We start from the raw sequence: 22944 nt of genomic DNA, 5'->3' as shown, positions 1-22944 counted from the left end.
TTAAAATATTTTTCCATTCAGAAAAAGCCTGTTAATAACAATTTTTTGTATCTTTGATTAAATGTATTTTTTATGAGGGGGCACGTTGCCTCATTCAGCAGTGTTTGGGGCTTCTTTTGACTGCTCTGGGGTTGCTTCTGGTGCTTGGGTAGTGTTGGGATTGAACCTGTAAAAATGTCTTTTATGTAACCTCCTTTTAAAATTTAATTTAAGTGTACATAAAATCAAAAGTTATTTTTTCAGGCTTATTTACTACTCACGTGATGTTTACTTTTATTTATTTATTATTTTTTTATTTATTTTTTTTGGTTTTTCGGGCCACACCCATTAGATGCTCAGGGATTACTCCTGGCTATAAGCTCAGAAATTGCCCCTGGCTTGGGGGGACCATATGGGACGCCGGAGGATCAAACCATGGTCCTTTCCTTGGCTAGCGCTTGCAAGGCAGACACCTTACCTCTAGCGCCACCTCGCCGGCCCCTTACTTTTAGTATAATAATCCTGTCTTCCTAGGTGGTCTGTTTTCCCTCTGTTTGAGCTTGAGGTTTTTGTCTTGATGAATTTCAAATACTCTACAAGTTCCATGGCATACAACTTTTTGGTTTTCTTGGCAGTGGATGGAGGTTTTCTAGTTTCTGTTCACTTATATTTCACTGTAGTTCTTCATAGGTGCTGTTCTCTGTGGAGGGGAGTTGTTCCAGGACCTCAGACTTAGACATGGAGAATTTTATCTTAAATGCCTTTTTTAGGAATTTAGAATCACTGCTCCTACAGTCTGAATATAGACCTCCATGGGCTAATCAGCTCTTTCTTTTGGCTATACCCTTGAGCACTCAGGGATTTCTCCTGGCTCTGTGCTCAGTAATTACTCCTGGCAGCTCTGGGGACCATATAGAATGCCTGAGATCCAACACATGTTGGCCACATTAAAGGCAAAATTACCTTACCTTCTGGTCCTTAATCAACTCTCTCTCTCTCTCTCTCTCTCTCTCTCTCTCTCTCTCTCTCTCTCTCTCTCTCTCTTTCTCTCTCTCTCTCTCTCTCTCTCTCTCTCTCTTTTTTTTTAGCTCTGATTTGATTTCTCTCATTGTTACTGGAATCTGAGAGCTTTTCTTTTCATCTTTTCAGATTTACCTTTTGGGGAGGGTTGTTTTTAGGCCACAACTAGCACTATGCAAGGGTTACTCCTGCCTCTGGCCTCAGAAATCCCTCTTGGTGGGGCTCATCTGTGATGCTGGGGATTGAACTGGGGTCAGCTGCTTGCAAGGCAAGTGTCCAACCTGCTGTACTATCACTTGGACCCCAGATTCACTTTTCCATTTTAGTTTTTAGTAAATAGTAATGCTCAGAAGTTATTTCTGGCACTGTTCTCAGGAATTACTCTTGTCAGTGCTTGAAGGACTGTATGTGATCACTGTGATCAAATCCAGGTCAGCCATGTGCAAGGCAAAATCTCTAAGGATTTCCAAAGTGCTGTGACAAATAATTGATTATAATATATTATTGGCTATAAATTCTTACTGATAGGTGATCTGCTTTATTCTGTCAAAACATTTATCAGAAAACTGTTTTTAAAATTATTTGGTTCTTGGTCACAGCTTGTGGTGCTGAAAGGCTATTCCTGGTACTGTGCTCAAGAGAGACAGTGCTGGGGCTATAACTGGGGTCAGCTGCATTTAAGGCAAATGCCATATGCTCTGTATCAACTCTGGTTTCTTTTTTGGGGGGGGGGATCGTCCCCACCCTCTCCCTCCCTGGGCGCCCCCCACGCCAACTCTCTGGTTTCTTAAAGTGTGATTACTAAATCATTACAACCAGCATCACCAAGGATCATACGGTGTATAGGGTTTCTCCGCCCTTGAAGTATACTGTCATGGGAGTAACTACAGACTCCTTGCGTGCTCATTTACGCTCCCCTAGGTCCTTTTGTGGTGTATGGAAGACATTACTATATGGCTGACCTTGTTCTCCTGACAATAACACTTTACAAGACGGAAACATGTTATCTACCTTCATAGAGTTTATGTTTTCAGTGGAAAAAATTTCTTTCTAAGCTTGCTTATTGCTTCCAGTAGAGGTTGATAAAACCAACAGACTCTTCTTTCAGCACTTGAAGTCATTATTTGGTCTCCTCTCTGGAAAGAAAGAAACCCTTGGATTTCATGACAATATTGTCTCCTGGGAGAAAGACGAGGGTTTGTCTCTGAGCATTCCTTCTGATTCTTTGATCCTCTGTTATGTATGTATATATGTCTTTTTTTTTTTGTTTTTGGGCCACACCCATTTGACGCTCAGGGGTTACTCCTGGCTATGTGCTCAGAAATTGCCCCTGGCTTGGGGGGACCATATGGGACGCCGGGGGATCGAACCGCGGTCCTTCCTTGGCTAGCGCTTGCAAGGCAGACACCTTACCTCCAGCGCCACCTACCCGGCCCCATATATGTCTTTTTTATATTATTGATTTTATCATTCTTTTGTGTGTGTTGATATTTTATTTTTTCCCAAGTGTTCTTTCTTTTCTTTTTCTTTTTTTTGTTTCTTTTTTTTTTTTTTTTTTTACCACTCAGACTGCATCCTCTCCCTCTACCCCTTCCAAAGGAAGGGAAGAACGATCATCAATGGCAAAAGGCAGTCGCAGAAGTGACACCTAGAGCTGGCTTCACGCTCAGGAGAGGATGCTCTGACTCCTCCTCGTGGCTTCGGTGCTCCACACGATCAGAGAAACTTCTCTAGTCACATACTATAGAAATGATCCCTGAAAGTATAGTCTTGTGTTCTTTTTCCTTCCTCCCTCCCTCCCTCCCTCCCTCCCTCCCTCCCTCCCTCCCTCCCTCCCTCCCTCCCTCCCTCCCTCCCTCCCTCCCTTCCTTCCTTCCTTCCTTCTTACCTTCCTTCCTTCCTTCCTTCCCCTCCCTCCCTCACCCCCTTCCTTCGTTTTTTTTTTTTTCCTTTGGTTTTTGGGTCATACCTGGCAGTGCTCAGGGGTTCCTGGCTTTGTGCTCAGAAATTGCTCCTGGCAGTTGCGGGGAACCATATGGGATGCTGGGATTCAAACTACTGTCTGTCCTGGATTGGCTGCATGCAAGGCAAACACCCTACTGCTGTGCTATCTCTCCGACCCCACCAAGTGTTCTTTTAATTATTCTAATTCTTTTCTGGACAGTCTCATCTCTATGTTGATGGCATTTTTTCCCTTTCTTTTGGGGCCTCTTAAGCAATACTCAGGAGGCCTTGGGGCCACTCCCATCTAAACTCAGCCAGCTCCGCCAGACTAGTCAATGTTTGGGTCTGTTGATGTGACATTGTTTACAGTCCTAACAGTGTTGGGACCAGCAGCATCATACCTGGTAGTGTTAGGGTGGTGGGCATGTGGTCCCAGGTTCTAACTTGGGTTTTTACACATATCCATTTCTCTATTGATCCCTATTTTTTAATTTTATTTTTGCTGCTTTTTGTATCCAACTGAAAACATTTTTTTTCTCCCAACCTCTACCTCCTGCCCATGATACTAGGTTATATGAAACCTTAGAGATGTAACTGAAAAAATTTATTAATATTGCTGCACTTATTAAGTAGAATGTTCATATAGTTTAACAAATAGTGTAAGTACACTGTGTATCTATTATAAAACTAGGATTTTATTTTTTAATTTTTTAAACACTAGGATTTTATAAAAATCTCAATAATGCAAGTGATTATTTGTTGAATTGAAAATGAGTGTTATTGGGCTGGAAAGATAGCACAGCAGTAAGGTGTTTGCCTTGCATGCAGAAGGACGGTGGTTTGAATCCCAGCATCCTATATGGTCCCCTGAGCCTGCCAGGAGCGATTTCTGAGCGTAGAGCCAGGAGTAACCCCTGAGCACGGCCGGGTGTGACCCAAAACCATCACAAAAAAAGAAAAAAGAAAGAAAATGAGTGTTACATTTTATTGCATTTGAAACAAAAGAAATAAAAAGCCAGGAAGTATGTCAGGTGGGGGTTAATGAAAGGGTTAAAAGGAAATATGAGGTAAAGATAGATAAAATTGAGATTAAGGAAACTAATTCAAAATATATATAGCTTTGTTACCTTCTTTTCATGAAAACAGTATTGTAAAATTTTTTTCATTATAACACTGATTTACTGAGTTCAAGATAACAGTTGTGTTAGGCATTAATGATTACATGTTCAAACACCAATCACACCACCAGTATGATCTTCCCTATACCAATGTCCCCCATTTCCCACTCATCAAGGCAGTCTGCCCATGGTACTTAAATTCATTTCAAATTGCATGGTCTGAGACAAAGGCAAATGAAATCAAATTGCCAATTTGTAATAATTACTCTCTGTCAGTAGTGTTTCTAAAGTCATTGTCGAAGGATATACTGGTCTGTGGTTAGGGCTAGTTACTATTCAGGCTCCCTAAGCTGGTGGTATTCTATGTAACTTTCCCATCAGATTTTCTGTAACTCTACTGGGCTGATACTGCTGTGAAATTTTGAGGCAGCCTTGTGGTCCAGGATCAATTAGGTGGCTTGGTGGTTTATTAAGGTTAAATTGTGGAGCTGGACTATTTCTGTCGGAGGCTGTTGTGTGTGGCTTTGGGCTGCTTTGCTTTCAGGTTAAAAAAGGAATTTACCCATATTCTGAGAAGGCCCCAGAGTTGTCAACCTGCATCAGTCTATCTAGGAAGATTCATTAGCCATCATATTCTTTTGGAGTTTAGTTGTGGAGCCGGGCTGTCTAAGGTGTTTGCGGTGGATGTGGGCAGGGGGTTTCTAGATTTTCTAGTGAAGAAGTAGGGATATTGGGAGGAATGGCCCCCATTCTGAGAATACCCCAGGAAAAGTCCTGATTACATTCCCAGTCCCTTAATTTTTTTATTACTATACTTACTGAAATATGTTTATAATCCTGCCCAGTCTTTATCTTCTCTGCTCAAATAGGTGATTGGGTAATAGATTGTGGTTGTATATTACCAGAAGGAGCATATCCTTTAATGTTCAAACACCTGAAAATAGAAGTTTTTGTAATTATCTGTTGTCCGTGTGTCTGAGATGTGTAGTCGTCTATAAATATTCTCAGTCTAGCATTTAACCCTCAGAGATGCTAATCTTGTTATTTTGGTGGTCTCTTTATAGATTAAAAAATTAGGGGAGGGTGCCATTTTGAGCTACACCTAGTGGTGGTCTGGGTTTACTCTTGGATCTGCACTCAGGGAATACTTCTGGTGGGCTTGGGGGACCAATCATATGGGGGGTCTAGAGTTTAAATTCGGATTGGCCATGTGCAAGACAAGTGCCTCACCCACTGTCCTAGCTCAGATTCAGATTTAAAAAATAAGTCTTTCCATATCTGGAGAGATCTTTGCCCCCTATGGTCATTCTTGGCAGTGTTTAGAGGACAAAACAGGATAATATTCTGGATAGATTCTGGATTGACCATGTGCAAGGCCAAGTGCTTTACCTCCTATGTTGTAGATTAAAAACTTAAGTGAACTTTAATTTTAATTTAGTCAATTTCAGAGATTATTATGATGTAAAATAAAATATAGGGACATTCCAAATATAAATATGAAGGGTTAATTTTATAATTCAATGATTGTATCACAGTACATCTTTTTAGAGTATTTTTATGAATGTTTAGAGATTATATTTTTCTTAAGTATTTTTAAGTTTTATGGAATCGGCATAACATTTAGTTTAACGTGAAGTGATTCAGGCTTACATTTTTCCTGAGCACTCTATTAAGAAAAAACAACTACTGCTTTTAAAAACAAAACAAAGCAATTCCAGAGTAGTGATTATAAAATGTTTTAGACCATAATACATTCTTTTTCATGTAGGTCACACCCAACTGGTGGTGCTCCGGAGACCATGTATAATAAGACCCAGGGTACTGCAGTCCAAAGCCCTCTCTTTGGTTCCCGTGATCCATACCGATTCTGACTCTTTTGCTCCGAACCTAAGAGAAACAAAAATTGCTGTTGTCAAATGATTGTTCTAGTCCAGTTCAGGTATTTCACGCGGGAGGAGAGGTTGGACTGCTGTTGCAACTCAGTAAACTGATTTCCTCATCTAGGAATGGGTCATAAGCTGCAAATTTTTGCAAAACAACATTTTTGAGTAGATTTTTGTGAGGGAAGGGACTGGGGTGTGTTTGGCCACATGCAGAGCTGTGTTCAGGGGCTACTCCTGGTGATGTTCAGGGAACCATATGGGTGCTGGGGATGAAATCAGATTAACCACATGCAAGACAAATACCTAAAACCCAGGTATTATTTCTTAAACCCTTAGTAGATTAAAAAAAGTTGCAGAATAGTGTAAGGTAGCAAATATAAATTACCAATAATTTATTTCTCCTGTCTGCATTAAAGAAAATATACATAAGAATTAGGGGCCGGAGAGATAACATGGAGGTAAGACATTTGCCTTTCATGCAGAAGGACGGTGGTTCGAATCCCCGCATCCCATATGGTCCCCTGTGCCTGCCAGGGGCGATTTCTGAGCATAGAGCCAAGAGTAACCCCTGAGCACTGCCGGATATGACCCAAAAAAACAAAAACAAACAAACAAACAAAAAACCCGAAAATACACATAAGAATTAAAAAAAAACTTAAATAAAAAAATTGGAACTATTTACGGTGAACAGTATTAAGCTTTTACCTTTCCCAACTTGATCATTATGTACAACTGTAACTCTTTGGTGCTTTCTTATTATTTTTACCAGTGTTTTTATAAAAAAAGTAGGGGCCAGGAAGAATGCTGAAAGTGTTGGAGCTCATACTTTACTGCCTGAGTTCAGTCACAGCTACTGTATGGTCTCCTAAGAACTCTACCTACCAGGAGGACACTCAAGCCCAGTTGCAGCCTCTGAGGTCTACTGGGTATATAGCTCAAAACACTAGAAACAAATAGAATAAACCAACTAAAAGAGTTATGCATTCTTGTTTATATTTATGTATTTATATTATTTGGTCATTAAATTTTTCTTTTTCTTTTTTCATTGTTATAATACATTTGGGGGGGGGGCACATCCTTGATGGCAGTGCCCTAGGAGTAATGTAATTGGTTGTGGTGCTCTAAGCACACTTGGTCGTGGGTCTAAGGATCATATATGCAAGACTGGAGATGATACTTGGTGGTTGTGTGGGTGGTGTCAGGAAAGGCCTCCAGGAAGCACGGCAGCACTCTCACTGACTAATATCATCAGGTCTCAAAGTTATTATTTTTTTTTATCTTTTGCTTTTTTGGGCCACACCTGTGACGCTCTGGGGGTTACTCCTGGCTATGCACTCAGAAATCGCGCCTGGCTTGGGGGATCATATGGGACACTGGAGATTGAACTGAGGTCCGTCCTGGATCAGGCTGTACAAGGCAAACACTGTACCACTGTACTATCACACCTGCCCGAGCTTGTTCTTTTTTTTAATATAAATGCCACATATGGTACAGCATAACTAAACTCTGAAAACAAAATGACTAAAGTTAAGGCTTCTGCATTCTATCCCTGTGAAGGTCGTGGTAGTCTGTGCCCAGGTACTCTAGGGTATATGTGTGTATAGGGGGACGACTGGTGGTTCATCAGCTGCAGCTTACTTTGCTCTGAGATTGTCTTAAAACAGCAGTTTTGAACATCCTACATTAATTACATATGTCCCTTCAGAAACAAAAGCTTTCTCCCTCTAAATGCAGATTCTAACCAGCACTGTCTAGAAGTTGTAGTTCAAAAATGAAATCTATGGCTTCAGAATGAGTACAACAGATAGGGTGCTTACCTTGTATGTGGTTGACCTTGGTTTGATTCCCAGTGTCCCAGATGGTTCCCCGAGCCCTGCCAGGAGTAACCCTGAGCATAAAGTACGGTAAGTCCTGTACTTTTATGTTTACAACCTGTTGGGTTGTAAAAATAAGGTTTACAGTGACTCTCTCAGATAAGAAAAAATAATTTATTTTGTATCCTCAAATGTCAATTTCAAGTTGTTTTTTAGAGTTAACAAATCCTTTGAGCATTCTTTTTTGTACTGTGTTGTAGTGTGTGTGTGTGTATATTATGGGGGGCTACCTGGTGATGAGCATTCTTTTTTTGTACTGTGTTGTAGTGTGTGTGTGTGTGTGTGTGTGTGTGTGTGTGTGTGTGTGTGTGTGTGTGTGTGTGTGTTATGGGGGGCCACCTGGTGATGCTCCTGGCTCTGCACTCTAAAATTATTTCTGGGTCAAGGAGAACACTGGTTCCTCACGGATACTGAGGAATCAAACCTGGGTTGGCTGCATGCAAGACAAGTCCCTACTCCATTGTTTTTTTTTTTTTTTACATTTGTAAAATTTATTGCATCTCCAATGAAATCAGTAATACAATGGCAAAAGGTTTAGTAAGTTAGTGTTGTTAGTTGTCTATTCTATTAAATTTGTTCGTTTGTATAGGAATCAGAGATTCAAAGCACTGCATTACAAAGCATATTATGTTATTTTTTTATGCATGTGTGTTCTTTTTAAGTTATGGGGCCACACCTGATGGTGCTCAGGTCTTCTGTTTTGCACTCAAGGATCACTTCTGCTGGTAACAGAGATCAAATCTTGGTTGGCAAGACAAACACCTTATCTGCTGTATTATCACTCAAATCCCATTATGCACATATTTTTAACTAATATTTTCATCCTCCACTTTCTTTTGTTGTTGCTGAGTGCCCAAGTTGGGTGCATGCAGACAATTGGTTATGGTGCACCATGGGGTACACATTTGTTGTGTAATCAACAATCTGGCAATCATATTAGCTGAGTTAGGGATTAGACTTGGTGATATGGAATTCTAAAGGACATTGAATTTGTGGTCTCAAGCATGCAAAGCTGGCATTTTATCATTGAGCCAAGTCCTGAGATTTATTTTTACTTACTTATTTATTTATTTACTAGTTATCTCAAGTCCTTGAGATTTGTTTTTAGTTATTTTAGTATGCAATTTTCTTATAGGTAAAATATAGTGACAGCTTTGAAAATAGCCTTTCACGTGAAATAAATGTCAACCAAATACTTGAAAATGTATTTAATATTGCCTCTATTTCCATACTGAGAAAACTTGTTTGTTTGTTTGTTGTTGTTGTTGTTATGGTTTTTGGGTCACACCCAGCGGTGCTCAGGGGTTACTCCTGGCTCTGTACTCAGAAGTTGCTCCTGGCAGACACGTGGGACCACCTGGGATGCTGGGATTTGAACCACTGTCTGTTCGAATCAGTTGCATGCTAACGATGTGCTATCTCTTTGGCCCCTGAACAAAACTTAAATCCCAAATATATGACATGCTCTGTATTATGCATACTGTTGTTGTGAGGTGCGATGTGGGCCTTCCTGGATGCTTCTCGGGCTATTCCTGGCTGTGTTCAGGAGTGACCCCTGGTGGTGTTGTAACCATCACCCCTGCATGCAAGCTAAGTGTACTGCCCTTCTTTATTGCCTCTCCTACCTCTGCTACATGTTTTAACCTGCGCAAGGATGACACGCAAATTTGTGAAGCGTTTCATATTTTTATTCTGACAGCTGCTTATATTAAAACAGACTATTATAAAGAAAAAACAAAACAAACAAACAAAAAATTCATTAAGGGGCTGGAGCCGTGGTACAAGTGGTAGGGCATCTGCCTTGCCCATGCTAACTTAGGACGGACTGAGGTTCGATTACCCAGCTTCCCATATGGTCCCCCAAGCCAGGAGTGATTTCTGAGCGAGCGCATAGCCAGGAGTAACCCCTGGGTGTCAACGGGTGTGACCCTAAAACAACAAAACAAAAATTTTTATTAAAAAGTGTGCTTTTGTGGAGAGATAGCACAGTGGTGTTTGCCTTGCAAGCAGCCGATCCAGGACCAAAGGTGGTTGGTTCGAATTCCGGTGTCCCATATGGTCCCCCGTGCCTGCCCGGAGCTATTTCTGAACAGACAGCCAGGAGTAACCCCTGAGCAACGCTGGGTGTGGCCCAAAAACTAAAAAAAAAAAAAAAATGTGCTTTTGGACCAGAGATATAGCACAGCAGTAGGGCATTTGCCTTGCATGTGGCTGACACAGGATGGACATAGATTCGATTCCTGGTGTCCCATATGTCTCCCTAGTCTGCCAGGTGCGATTTCTGAGCACAGAGCCAGGAGTGACCCCTTAGTGCTAACAGGTTTGGCCCAAATCCCCCCGCCCCAAGTGCTTTTTAATATAATGATAGAAATATGAACCAGAAACTCAGAATTGGGGCCGGAGCGGTGGCGCAACAGGGCATGTGCTTTGCACGCGGCTGATGGACTACAGTTCAATCTCCCAGCATTCCATATGGTTCCCCAAGCCTGAGCTATTTCTGAGCACATAACCAGCAATAACCCCTGAGTGTCACCGGGTATAACCCAAAAACCAAAAAAAAAAAGAAATTCGCAATTTATTTGTTAATTGCTCTGAGAACATAACAGTGAAGGGTTTCTTGTATTCATGGCATATAATACTTCTGGCATACGTTAATGTCAAGACTCTTACTGATTGAGGTTCTATGGGTTTTAGTTTCCCCTTTCTAATAATTATATATCATTAGGGATCACCATTTTTTTTGTTGTTGTTGTTCATACCTGGCAGTGCTCAGGGGTTACTCCTTGCTCTACACTCAGAAATTGCTCCTGGCATGCTCGGGTGACCATATGGGATGCCAGGATTTGAACCGCCATCTTTCTGTGTGCAAGGCAAATGCCCTACCTTCATGCAATCTCTCTGGCCCCTTAGGGACCACCTTTAAACTTTATAATAGTTTATATCTACTACATATTTATATTCGATATTTTTGTTGTTGTTTTGGCTTTTGGACCATACTTCGCTTTGCTTAGGGCTTATTCCAAGTTCAGCTCTCAGGAATCACTACAGGCAGGGACAAAAAGAGATGCTAGGCATAGAACTTAGGTTGGCCTTTTAAGACAAGTGGCTTTTTAATGTGCTGCACTGTCACTCTACCAATCTGTATATTTTTAATAGCATCATAAAATTATTAGTCTAACTTGGCTCCATTCTCATCTCTGAGGCGTCTTGTGCCTTGGACTTGGTGGAAAGTCACATATTAATGAATTTTGAAATTTATTAATTAAGATCTTAAAATATTTGTTTCCAAAGTAATTAAAATTTTTGATGTCTGGTCTTATTTGTTACTCATAGAAAAATCTCATATTTTGGTTGCCTTTAGACTCAAAACTTGAAGCTCTAAAAAAAAAAAAAAAACAGCCTCCTTTCTCATGGCATTCTGTTCTTGGCTTTTTTTCTTTGGCCTCCATTATTTTGTCCAAAAGTTAAGCATAGTCTGTTTGCTCTTTGTTTTTCTTTTTATCTTTTTCAGGGCTGGAGATTGACCCTAGACCTCACACATGGAAGATGGAGTGCTCTTCCAGTGAACTACATCACTGGGCCTTAGTTTTCTTTCTTTTTGATAGGAGGGATGTATATTTTTTTGGTCCCCGTGCCCTGGGTTTGCTTCTTGCTCTTTGCTCAGGGGTTACTCTTGGTAGTGCTCAGGACTTTTATTTTTTGCTTAGAGTGTCAACAGCAACTTCTACAGCCATAAACTACACCTAAAAAGTATAGTTTGCTTTCATTATCTCCTTCAATGAATTTCTGACATTCAAGGACTGTTAAAAAGATGCTCAGCTTCATTTCCAAGTGAAACCTCCGAGGCATCACAAAAAAGAACTTGGCCATTTTTGTTTTAAGTCATTGGTATTTTTTTTGGTATTTTCCTTTAAGTTATACTTCTCTCTCACCCCCATGTCTTAGGATAAGTTTTTATGAGAGGTAATGGGCAGAATACTGCACAGTAGAAAGTTTTTGGGTGCCTATTTTACTAATGTTATGTTCTGTAATACATTGCAGTACTGTGTGTAAATTACACAACTTTTGCAAATTAAAACAAGTGGAAGTTTTCAGTTTGATCTTTCTCGTTATTTTACTTATTCACAATCTGTATTGTCAAGTACTATGCATATACTGTACTACTGTATACAGTATATGCAGTTCCTCACTTAACGACCAATTCGCTTAACGACCATGTCCTTGAAACGGAACTTGGTTGTTAAGCAAGGAGTATCTATAAAAGATTAGGGAAGATCCACTGAGAAGAGGATGATATTGAGAACTGTGCCAAAGTAGATGAGGGTTTTAGCCCATTAACTAGAAGTATTCACCTAATCAACCCTCACTCTTGCCTTCTCTTCGTTCCTAGGAATCAGGGTTATATGTCTCCGTGGTCTTTTCCCTTTTAGCTTACTCTTTCCCACGTAGATCCAAACAGAAATAGAATCCTTAGAGTGGCAGCAGAACAGAAGGCCCACTAGGAAGGAGCAGCTCATCTCATCCTCATTTGCTTTTTAGTTGTATCCAGAGCATGAGGATTGGAGTGAAGACCTGGGAGCCGTATCTGGGAACTATGCCCAATATATTATAGCTGACAGAGCACTTCCTAGCAGAGTTACAGTTGAGAAAAGCTGAGCTACAGGACCAAAGTGAGAGAATTGAGGAGCTAGGTAATCTATCTTAGGAAGTAATTGAGTAGTCAACTGGAACTGCTCTATAAAAGTTGTAGAGATGGAGCTAACTTGTACATGATTCCAACAATACATTCAAAATCCACCTTACTCCTTTATGCTTAATAGAATGACTTAGCAGTATTTTTCTCTATGTCTGTTTCCCCTACTATATTATGAGAATTGAAGACAAGATTTGTGGCTGTAGTGGAAAAAATATGGGCTTTGGAATCAGGCTCTTCTATTTAAATTCAAAGTTCTGCTATTTCTAGCTGTTAGTCTTTGATGATTAATTATACTGAACTCTAGATTCTGTGTGCATTATTGGGTTATAAGTATTAAATGAGAGAAAAGTGCTTCTACTTATCTTACACATCGAAATTACTCAAAGGAAATTTTAGTTTGAGTAAAATATATACAAAGTATTTATTAAATTAACGTTAATCAAAATTTTCGTATTTATGTTGCTCTTTTATTTGTTAAATCTAAGCTGATGATAGCTTGAGCTTGGCTTGTTTACTATAGCTTTCACCTTGAACAGTTATTATTGTTAATAAATATTTGATCAAGCCTGTTATGTGCCAGTGCTGATTTCATTTGCTGAAGCTTATATTTTGTGAAGGTCTGTTCCTTCCTCTATTTTATAGAACTTTTCTCCATACTAGTTTTTATCAGTGGATAAAAACAAGCGATATCTTTGTACTCATTATTCTTCTAAAAAATTTGTCCACTACAAGCTTTATGTATAGATAAATGTAGAGTTTGTTAAATAGCTTTTCTATTTTTTCCTCTCCTCCCCTCCCCCCTTTTTTAAGCTCCAACCTTCAGTATTTCAAGTGCTGCTTCACACATTTGTGCCCAGGGATTGCTCCCAGTTTTTGTTTTTCTTTTTGGGCCAGACTTGGCAATGCTCAGGAATCACTCCTGATAGGCTCAGGGTATCGTCAGAGATCAAAACCGGGTTGGTTGTGTGCAAGGCAAACACCCTGTTTGTTGTACTATTGCTCTGGTTCCCACTCTCAGTTTTGCTTGGTGGTCCTGAGATCAAACCTGGACATTCTACATGCAAAACATGGATTCTACCCTGTGTGCTATCCCTCAGGATTTGTTATTAAACCAAATAACTATTGAGCACATGCTATGCTAAGGTGGATATAAACAGAATCAGTATATTGTTGTTGTCTGCCAGAAAGGTTTTCTCTAATAAAAAAATATATACATGGAGAGATAATACAGCAGGTAGGTTGCTTGCCTTGCACTTAATTCCTGAGTACAGAGCCAGGAGTGACTTCTGAGCATCACCCAGTGTGGCCCTCAAACTAAAATAACTAAACAAAAACATATACACATACCAACATATATATTTAACTGTTTTTGTTATGTTAATTTTGTTCACTAAATTTTTATCTCATTTAGTGGTGTCAGAGAAGTGGCCCAGAAGTAAGGCTTTTACTTTGCTTGTAGCTGATCCTGCTTTGATCTCCTGCACCAAAGATGGTCCCCCCCCTCTCCCCCAGCACTGCCAGGGATCACTCCTGAGCACAAAGCTAGGAAATACCTTTTGAAAATTGAGGCGCGTAGCTCAAAACATCCCTAAAATGAGTAAATAAAATAATCTAATTTAGCGATTGGTAAATTAGATTGAAGGGCTGAGTGCATTCTTTGTATATTGGAGTTCCAGGTAGACCACTAGAGTAACCCCTGAGCACTGCTCTGGGAGTAATACTCCCACCCCCAGCATTGCTGGGTCTAGCCTCCCACATCTGAAGAGGAAAAAAAAACCCCACATCTTGTTTAGGGGATGGAGGGATAGTTCAGAGGACTAGAGAATATGTCTCTTATACATTTGTTTAATCCCAATTACTGGTCCCTTAAAACACTACAGTGGTGTCAACCACCAGCTATCAAGTTAGGAGTGATTCCTCAAGGAGAAACAAACAAAACAATGCCATTTAAAACGTGCACATGCAGTGAAAGTATTGGGAATACAGCCACCAGGACGCCAACAGAGCTTGGGTTCTTCATTTTGAAGCTACTGGAAGTTCTGCAATGGCCTTCCTTGCTTGCTTCAAGGAATGACTCCTCTCTCTCTCTTTTGTGTTTAGCTTTTGCGAGAGTTGAAGCATCCGAATGTGATCGCATTGCAGAAGGTGTTCCTTTCTCACAGCGACAGGAAGGTGTGGCTGCTGTTTGATTACGCAGAACATGATTTGTGGGTAAGTTGGGTTTTATGTGTATAAGAGGGGAAGTGTATTTGTGATCTAATTAATGTTCAGGAAGGGACACTTGCTTTCTGGACCACAGTTCCAAAATTAGAATAAATGTAAATCATAAATTAGGAGATTTTTGAGCCCTAAAAATTAAAGTCGTATTTTACTGAGATGATGGATTTTGTAAGTTTAATACTCAGAAATTTTACTTCAGAATATAGTGAGTGGGAGATTAAGTTTATACAAGAAATGAATGGCACTTTATAATAAATGTAGTGGAAGTTACTTTGCTTTGTGGTGCAAACTGCAGCTCCAATGAAACAAGTTGTTTGCCTGTGAATAGTTTTTCTCTTATTTTGCTATCAAAGTCAGCTCTATCAAATAAGAATATATCTTATTAATTTTCCCAAGATCAAGGATATTTTATCAGTTTATAAAGGAGCCCAAAATTTTAATTTTGTTTTTTTGTTTTGTTTTGTCTGCCCATACCCAGCAGTGCTGAGGTAGAGGTTGTTTTTCTAAGAAGGTAGAGTCTGAGGGACCTTTCCTGCAGGGGAAGTGGATTAGGTTGGAGGATTCTGAACTCAGTTCTTCTGCATGCCCTAACCTTTGGATTATCTCCTCAGTCCTTTTAAATTGAGCATTTAGGGGTTAGAGAGATAGCACAGCTTGTCCTGCTTTGTCTTTTGGGGGAAAGAGCAATAGTTCAGAGTTCTAGAGTATATGCCTGTTGTGCATTTATTTGATCCTAATTCCTGGTCCCTTAAAACTGTAGTGGTGTCAACCACCAAGTATCAAGTTAGGAGTGGTTTCCAAAGCAGAAACAAAACAATGACATTTAAAGCATGCACATATAGCGAAAGTATTGGGCATATAGCCACCAAGACGTCAACAGAGCTTGTGTCAAACCATCCCAGGTTTGATCCCTGGGGAGTTCCTCTGAAGAACTACCAGGAATGATACTTAGGTGAAAATCTAAGAGTAAGCTCTGAGCAGCACTGAGTGTGACCCAAAACTAAACAGAAACGAAACAACTTAAACTGGGCTTTTAAGCCTTTTATATGAGGAGTTTCTAAAATAAAAGAAATTTTAGAGCTGGAACTAAAGTAGAGGGTAAGGTGCTTGCCTTGCATTTGGCCCATGGTTTGATCCTTGGCATTTTACACAGTCCTCTGAACCCACCAGAGTGATTCCTGAGCACAAAGCCAGGAGTAACCCTCAAACAATAAAACAAATAAAGCAAAATTAAAGAAAACTTTACAAAATTTTTATCAGTAAATTTGGATTTTGGATGAAATTTAAAATTTATGTAGTTTTTCATTTGTATAAATAATAAATATATCAAGGAACAGCTTTAACCTGTTTTCAGGATTTTAAGCATATATGTCAAGAACCTGTAGTGTGATTTTCTTTTTTTTTTCCTTCGTTTTCTTTTTCCTTTTTTTTTTTTTTTTTGGTGTGTGTGTGTGGGGGGGAAGCACACATGCGGGCAGTGTGGGGTTACTTCTGGCTCTTTGCTCAGAAATCGCTCCTGGCAGGCTGGGGGTGGGTAGGTGGGGCTTATGGGATTACAGAGAATTAAACCCAGGTCTGTCCTGGTTCCATTGTATGCAAAGCAAATGCCTCACCACTGTGTTATCTATCTCTTCAGCTCCTCTTTATTTTTTTTTTCTTTTTTAATTGTAAAAGATAATTTGATATGTTGGTGGGTAGAAGAGGTAGATGTGATGGGTAGGCAGGTGAAGTTTTCTCCCCCATTGTTTTAAAAAAACTCTTTTGGGGGGCCAGAGATAGCATAGAGGTAAGGTGTTTGCCTTTCATGCAGAAGGTAGGTGGTTTGAATCCCGGCATCTCATATGGTCCCCTGTGCCTTCCAGGGGCAATTTCTGAGCATAGAGTCAGGAGTGGCCCCTGAGAACTGCCGGGTGTGACCCAAAAACCAAAAGAAAACAAAAAAACAAAACAAAACAAAAAAACACTTTTGGGTCACAACTGGCAATGCTCTAGAGTTATTCCAGGTTCTGCACCAGGACTCACTCCTGAAGTGCTTGGGGATCATTTTGGGTGCAGGGATTAAACCTGGTCAGGTATCTTTAAGGAAAGCTCCTTACCCACTGTACTGCCTCTTCAGCTCCCATATTCTTTCTGTTGTTTTTATAAACCATAGTGTAGACTCACAAATTTGATTATGGTGTTTCAGTTGTATATCAAGAAGACCAAAATCCCATTCTTTTGTCTGAGGATTTACTACTTAATATTGGCTACTAGGAATATATCCTAATTTTATTTTGTGCTAAATAAGATGAAACTAATTCAGTAAATTCAAATGTTCACAGCCAGTGATTTCTCCGAAATGCACTAAGTGCTAACATTTATAGATACATACATTTTTATACTTTTAGTTTTAATTTTGAATCATACTGTGTCCAGAATAATACATTTAGAGCTACATTTAGGTACCCTTTCAAGTAATACTGTCACCTGACTTTCCTTTTCTATTGAAAATATTGGTAGTTTCAGTAAATCTAATTATCAAACACCTAGTAATATTTTGTATTTACCCAGTAGAGGTTCTTTTTTTGGTTAACATTTTTTTAAATAATTTTTCTTTGTGTGCTATTATTGGCCTTTGATAAGCAAATTTAAAATCCATTACTTCCTTGTTTGTGTTATATTTAAATTAATTAATTAATTCATTAATTAATTAAGATGTTTGGGCCACACCCGGCAGCACACAGGGCTTATTCCTGGCTCTGTGTTCAGGAATCGCTGCTAGCAGCCTCGGGAATCATATGGGATTCCAGGGATCAGGTTTGAACCCAGGTTGGCCAGGGGCAAGGCAAACACCCTACCTGCTGTGCTGTTGCTCCAGCCCCCCATTTGGACATATTATTAACAAAGACTATATGTTATAATATATTTTTCTTAATTTTCAGCATATTATTAAGTTTCACCGTGCATCAAAAGCAAATAAAAAGCCCATGCAGTTGCCAAGATCTATGGTTAAATCGTTACTGTACCAGATTCTTGATGGTATTCATTACCTCCATGCAAATTGGGTGCTTCACAGAGATCTGGTAAGTTTGTTACTTTTAAGTTGATCAATATCTTATCTTTTTTTCCCCCCTTTGGCTTAACATGGTTTACAATAGTATTTAATTCAATATCTTTTATTCCCCTTTAATTAAAATTAGTTTTCTTTCCTAATTTTTAAAAAATACCTTTTCTCCTTGGTACAATTTAATAAGCATGAATTATAGAAATTTCTGAAAATATGCATATGGAAATAAATGACATCCATAAGTATACAATAAAAAGCTACAATGACTGACATTTGTTTATATTCTTCTTCCATCATCTTATGCACAGTTTTAAAATGTCAGTGTGGTTTTCAACAAATGATTGGTATAATCTTTTTTTTTTTTTTTTTTTTTTGATTTTGGGTCACACCCAGTAGCGCTCAGGGCTTACTCCCAGCTCTATGCTCAGAAATCGCTCCTGGCAGGCTCGGGGGTCCATATAGGATGCCAGGATTTGAACCACTGTCTTGCATGAAAGGCAAAAGCCTTAGCCTTACCTCCATGCTATCTCTCCCGCCCTGATTGGTATAATCTTTTTTTTTTTTTTGGTTTTTGGTTTTTGGGTCACACCCGGCAGCGCTCAGTGGGTTACTCCTGGCTCTATGCTCAGAAATCGCCCCTGGCAGGCACAGGGGACCATATGGGATGCCGGGATTCGAACCACTGTCCTTCTGCATGCCTTACCTCCATGCTATCTCTCCGGCCCATGGTATAATCTTAATGAAGTAGAAATATGTGAAAAAAATACATTTGAGTTAATTTTGTTTTTTATATTAATGCTCATCCTCAGTTTAAAATAGTTGTTTATAAAAGACCAACTTGTCATTATTTTTTCCCTTAAGTGCAAAAACCAAAACAATGATATATACCCAGTGAGTACATTGTTATTACCAGTATTAAAATAAGTCTAAAAGGTGCAATAAACTTATTTAGCAAATTAACCCAAACTTGAATTTTTTTAGTACATTTATTCATTTTCAAATCATATGCTATTCACTTTCCCATTGTCATTTTACTTCATGTAGGTAATTTTTAAAAAAGAAAAATAAGAGTACTGGATAGTTGTAGTAATCACTAATTTATAATTAGAAGTTTTATTTATTTATTTATTTATTTATTTATTTATTTATTTATTTATTTATTTATTTATTTTTTGGTTTTTGGGTCACACCGGCAGCGGTCAGGGGTTACTCCTGGCTCTACACTCAGAAATCGCTCCTGGCAGGCTCGGAGACCATATGGAATGCCAGGATTCGAACCACATCCTTCTGCATATAAGGCAAATGCCTTACCACTGTGCTATCTCTCCGGTCCCCTAGAAGTTTTATTTTGTCCTCAAGTTTATTGCTCTCTTTTTGGGGGGGAGGTTGTGTCACACCTGGCAGCACTAGGGTTATTCCTGGCTCTGCACTCAGAAGTCACTCCTGGCAGGCTTGGGGGACCATATGGGATGCCAGGAATCGGAGTCCATCTGGGGTTGGCCACATACAAGACAAATGCCCTACTGCTTTGCTATTGCTCCGGCCCCTATCACTCTCTTTAATTTATTAGTTAAGCCTTAGTCATCTGATTTGATTATCTCATTCTGTAGTTTTGAAATTGGGGCTAAATGACAGTAACCATAAAGGGTATTTACCCAAAAAAGGCATTTGATCTCATTATTTAAAGCTGTAAATTCCTTAAAGCTGTTTGCTTATCCATATTACTCTTGGCTTCTTTTTTTGGGGTGGGGTGTTGTTTTTTGGTTTTGGGGCCACACTTGGTACTCGGGGGTTACTCCTGGCTCTGTGCTCAGGAATCACTCCTGGTGGTCAGGGAACCATATGGGATCCTGGGGTTTGAACCTGAGTCAGCTGCATGCAAAGCAGGTGCCCTGTCTGCTATGCTATTGCTTTAGCCCCTATCTTACTCTTAACTACAAATTAACACATTACCCCAGAGAATGGCACACATCACAAAGAATGAGAATAAACAGTGTTGGCGGGGATGTGGAGAGAAAGGAACTCTTATCCACTGCTGGTGGGAATGCTGTCTAGTTCAACCTTTATGGAAAGCGATATGGAGATTCCTCCAAAAACTGGAAATCGAGCTCCCATACGATCCAGCTATACCACTCCTAGGAATATACCCTAGGAACACAAAAATACAATACAAAAACCCCTTCCTTACACCTATATTCATTGCAGCTCTATTTACCATAGCAAGACTCTGGAAACAACCAAGATGCCCTTCAACAGACGAATGGCTAAAGAAACTGTGGTACATATACACAATGGAATATTATGCAGCTGTCAGGAGAGATGAAGTCATGAAATTTTCCTATACATGGATGTACATGGAATCTATTATGCTGAGTGAAATAAGTCAGAGAGAGAGAGAAAAACGCAGAATGGTCTCACTCATCTATGGGTTTTAAGAAAAATGAAAGACACCCTGGTAATAATTTTCAGACACAAAAGAGAAAAGAGCTGGAAGTTCCAGCTCACCTCAGGAAGCTCACCACAAAGAGTGATGAGTTTAGTTAGAGAAATAACTACATTTTGAACTGTCCTAATATTGAGAATGTATGAGGGAAATGTAGAGCCTGTTTAGGGTACAGGCGGGGGTTGGGTGGGGAGGAGGGAGATTTGGGACTTGGGTGATGGGAATGTTGCACTGGTGATGGGTGGTGTTCCTTTTATGACTGAAACCCAAACACAATCATGTATGTAATCAAGGTGTTTAAATAAAAAAAAATTATGCATTAAAAAAAAATTTTTTTTTGGGTCACATCCGGTGGTGTTCAGGGGTTACTTCTGGCTCTGCATTCAGAAGTCACTCCTGGAAGGCTTGGGGGTGACCATATGGAATGCTGGTATTAGAAATATGGTCTGTCCTGTGTTGGTTGCACGCAAGTCAAATGCTGTACCACTGTGCTATTGCTCTGGCCCCCCAAATTAGCACATTTAAAATGGATTATTTGGGTATATGATGTTATGCATTAAAATTTTCTTCATAAATAATTTGTTTTTAATTTATTATAAATGCAGCAGAACTTGTATGAGTTATATTTTTGGAGGCTTGCATATTTGAATAATCAATTAAATATTTTATTAGTATTAGCTAATTTAAACTTTCCATTTCCCAGTTGTATATTTAGACCTAAACAGCATAAATCAACACGTTTAATCTGTAATTTTATCAGTGGGCTTTTATTCACCTGGTTAACTAAAACTGAGTATGACCAGCACTTTGTTTTCTCCCAACTGAACTTTTGCTGCTTATTATCTTTTATTTGGGTTTATGTGCACTACCTTCCTTCTACTCTAGAAAATTATTTTATAAAAGCTTGGAAGACTCTTTTCTGCATTCCATATCCAGAACATACAAATTTTGTTCTTTTATCTTTAAAATATCTCTTTTGGGGCCAGAGTGATAATATAGTGGGTAGGTCAGGTTTTGATCCCTGGTATCCCATCTGGTCCCCCAAACATTGCCAGGAGTAATTCCTGAGTGCAGAATCAGGGGGTATCTCCTGAGCATCACTGGATGTGGCCCAAAAAAACAGAATCAAAACTTCTGAAAATCTTTTCCTTGAGTCAGAGAGATAGCTCAACAAGCTGAGCACAGCTTTTCATACAGGAGGTTTACCTTTGATTTCTGGCATCTGTATGGTTCTCCAAGCACTGCTAGGAGTACCCCAAAGAGACCCAGAAGTAGACCTTAGCACCCCTGAATGTGTTGCAGACTAAAATAAAGTGAAGATAAATGGATAAACATTTATAAACATTCTCTTCCTCAATTTATAATTTATATTCCTAGTTCCATTCTGTATTTTCTGTGTCTCTCTTTACTCTCTCTTTGCTCTTCTTTCTCTTTTTCTTCTCTCTCTTTCATTCTCCAAAATCTTTTCCTTTCAGTATACACTTCAGGCTTTCTGAATCTTACTCAGCTCCTGCTTAAGAAATTTGAAAGAATTTTTTCAATAAGAGATTAAAGCTTATGGATTCCAGATCTAGTTCTTTATTTGGTGTTTGAAGTCTTAATAGACCTAGTTCCAACTCTTTAAGTTTTTTTCTCTAGCTTTATTATCTTTTATTTAATTTACAACATTCTTTGTGTCGCTTCCTGAATTTCCCATTCCAGTTGCCTTTATTTCTCCCCTCCTAAAACCCATGCTTTACTTACTGTATTTTCCAGCGTATAAGACGACTGGACATATAAGAAGACCCTGTAATTTTACAGTTAAACATAGGATTAGCCTATATTCACTATATAAGACAGAACATTCCTGTGCTGCAACTGTATGTACCACAGTGAGCCAATCACAACAAGCAAAGATTCAAAGGTTCTACTGTAATAGACTTCCTCTCTGACTAGCCAATCTGAGCAGGCTTTTGACAGTGTAGATTCAGATACAAAACATTGTATAATTTGCTTGAATTGGCTGAGTTAGAGAGACAGTTTGAGTAGCCTTGCAGGGATTGGTGCAGGATCAAGTTGGAAAATTCGTTTCATGGCATTATCCAGACGATTTTTGTTTAGAGGCATATCGAAACGTTTTTATGGGATATACTCGGTGTATAAGACGACCCCCGATTTTTGGTTGACTTTTTCGTTTCAAAAAGTCGTCTTATATGCCGGAAAATATGGTATTTAAGTGTACTTGTTTCTGAGGACCTGTATAGATACTTATATTTGTATTCTTCCCTACTTGGGAATAATTCTCTTCCTTGTTGTTTGTGGCTGTATTTAATTCTACTTCTTTTATGACACATATCAGCACTCCATTTATATAGATGTCTTAAAATATCTTCTAAACCATTAAATTTCTGAGACAGCAGGGTCTATGATTTGTTTAATATACTACTATAATTCAGCAGTTGATACTGAATACTTAACATTTTCAGTGAATTGTATAAATAAGAACATTGATTATTGTGACATGTTTTTTACATCTGATATATATTTTTTGGGGGGAGAGGCCACATCCAGTGACACTCAAGGGTTACTCCTGGCTATGTGCTCAGAAATCGCTCCTGGCTTGGGGGACCACATGGGATGCCAAGGGATTGAACCTAGGCTAGTGCAGGTAAGGCAGACGCCTTACTGCTTGCGCCACCACTCCGATCCCAACATTTACATATATTTTAATACACTGTTGTC

General features: G+C 39.3%; 1 protein-coding gene and 1 non-coding gene across 3 annotated transcripts in view; one reads left to right on the top strand and one right to left on the bottom strand.

The window, feature by feature from the left end:
* CDK19 (cyclin dependent kinase 19) overlaps positions 1–22944 on the top strand; it is a 146231-nt gene that overhangs the window by 62679 nt on the left and 60608 nt on the right. For both annotated transcript variants that reach the window (XM_049771193.1, XM_049771192.1), the window contains 2 exons: positions 14615–14725; positions 17656–17796. In XM_049771193.1, coding sequence (XP_049627150.1) covers positions 14615–14725; positions 17656–17796 — 252 coding nt within the window. The remainder of the gene's footprint in view (positions 1–14614; positions 14726–17655; positions 17797–22944) is intronic.
* Positions 2559–2771, bottom strand: LOC126008192 (small nucleolar RNA U3). Its single transcript, XR_007495546.1, has one exon. It is a non-coding gene; the product is annotated as a small nucleolar RNA U3 (small nucleolar RNA).

The sequence above is a fragment of the Suncus etruscus genome, chromosome 4 (genome assembly GCF_024139225.1).
Source record: "Suncus etruscus isolate mSunEtr1 chromosome 4, mSunEtr1.pri.cur, whole genome shotgun sequence".
Lineage (NCBI taxonomy): Eukaryota > Metazoa > Chordata > Mammalia > Eulipotyphla > Soricidae > Suncus > Suncus etruscus.
Note: the sequence above shows the minus strand (reverse complement) of the source record. Positions and strands in the feature narration are given on the sequence as shown.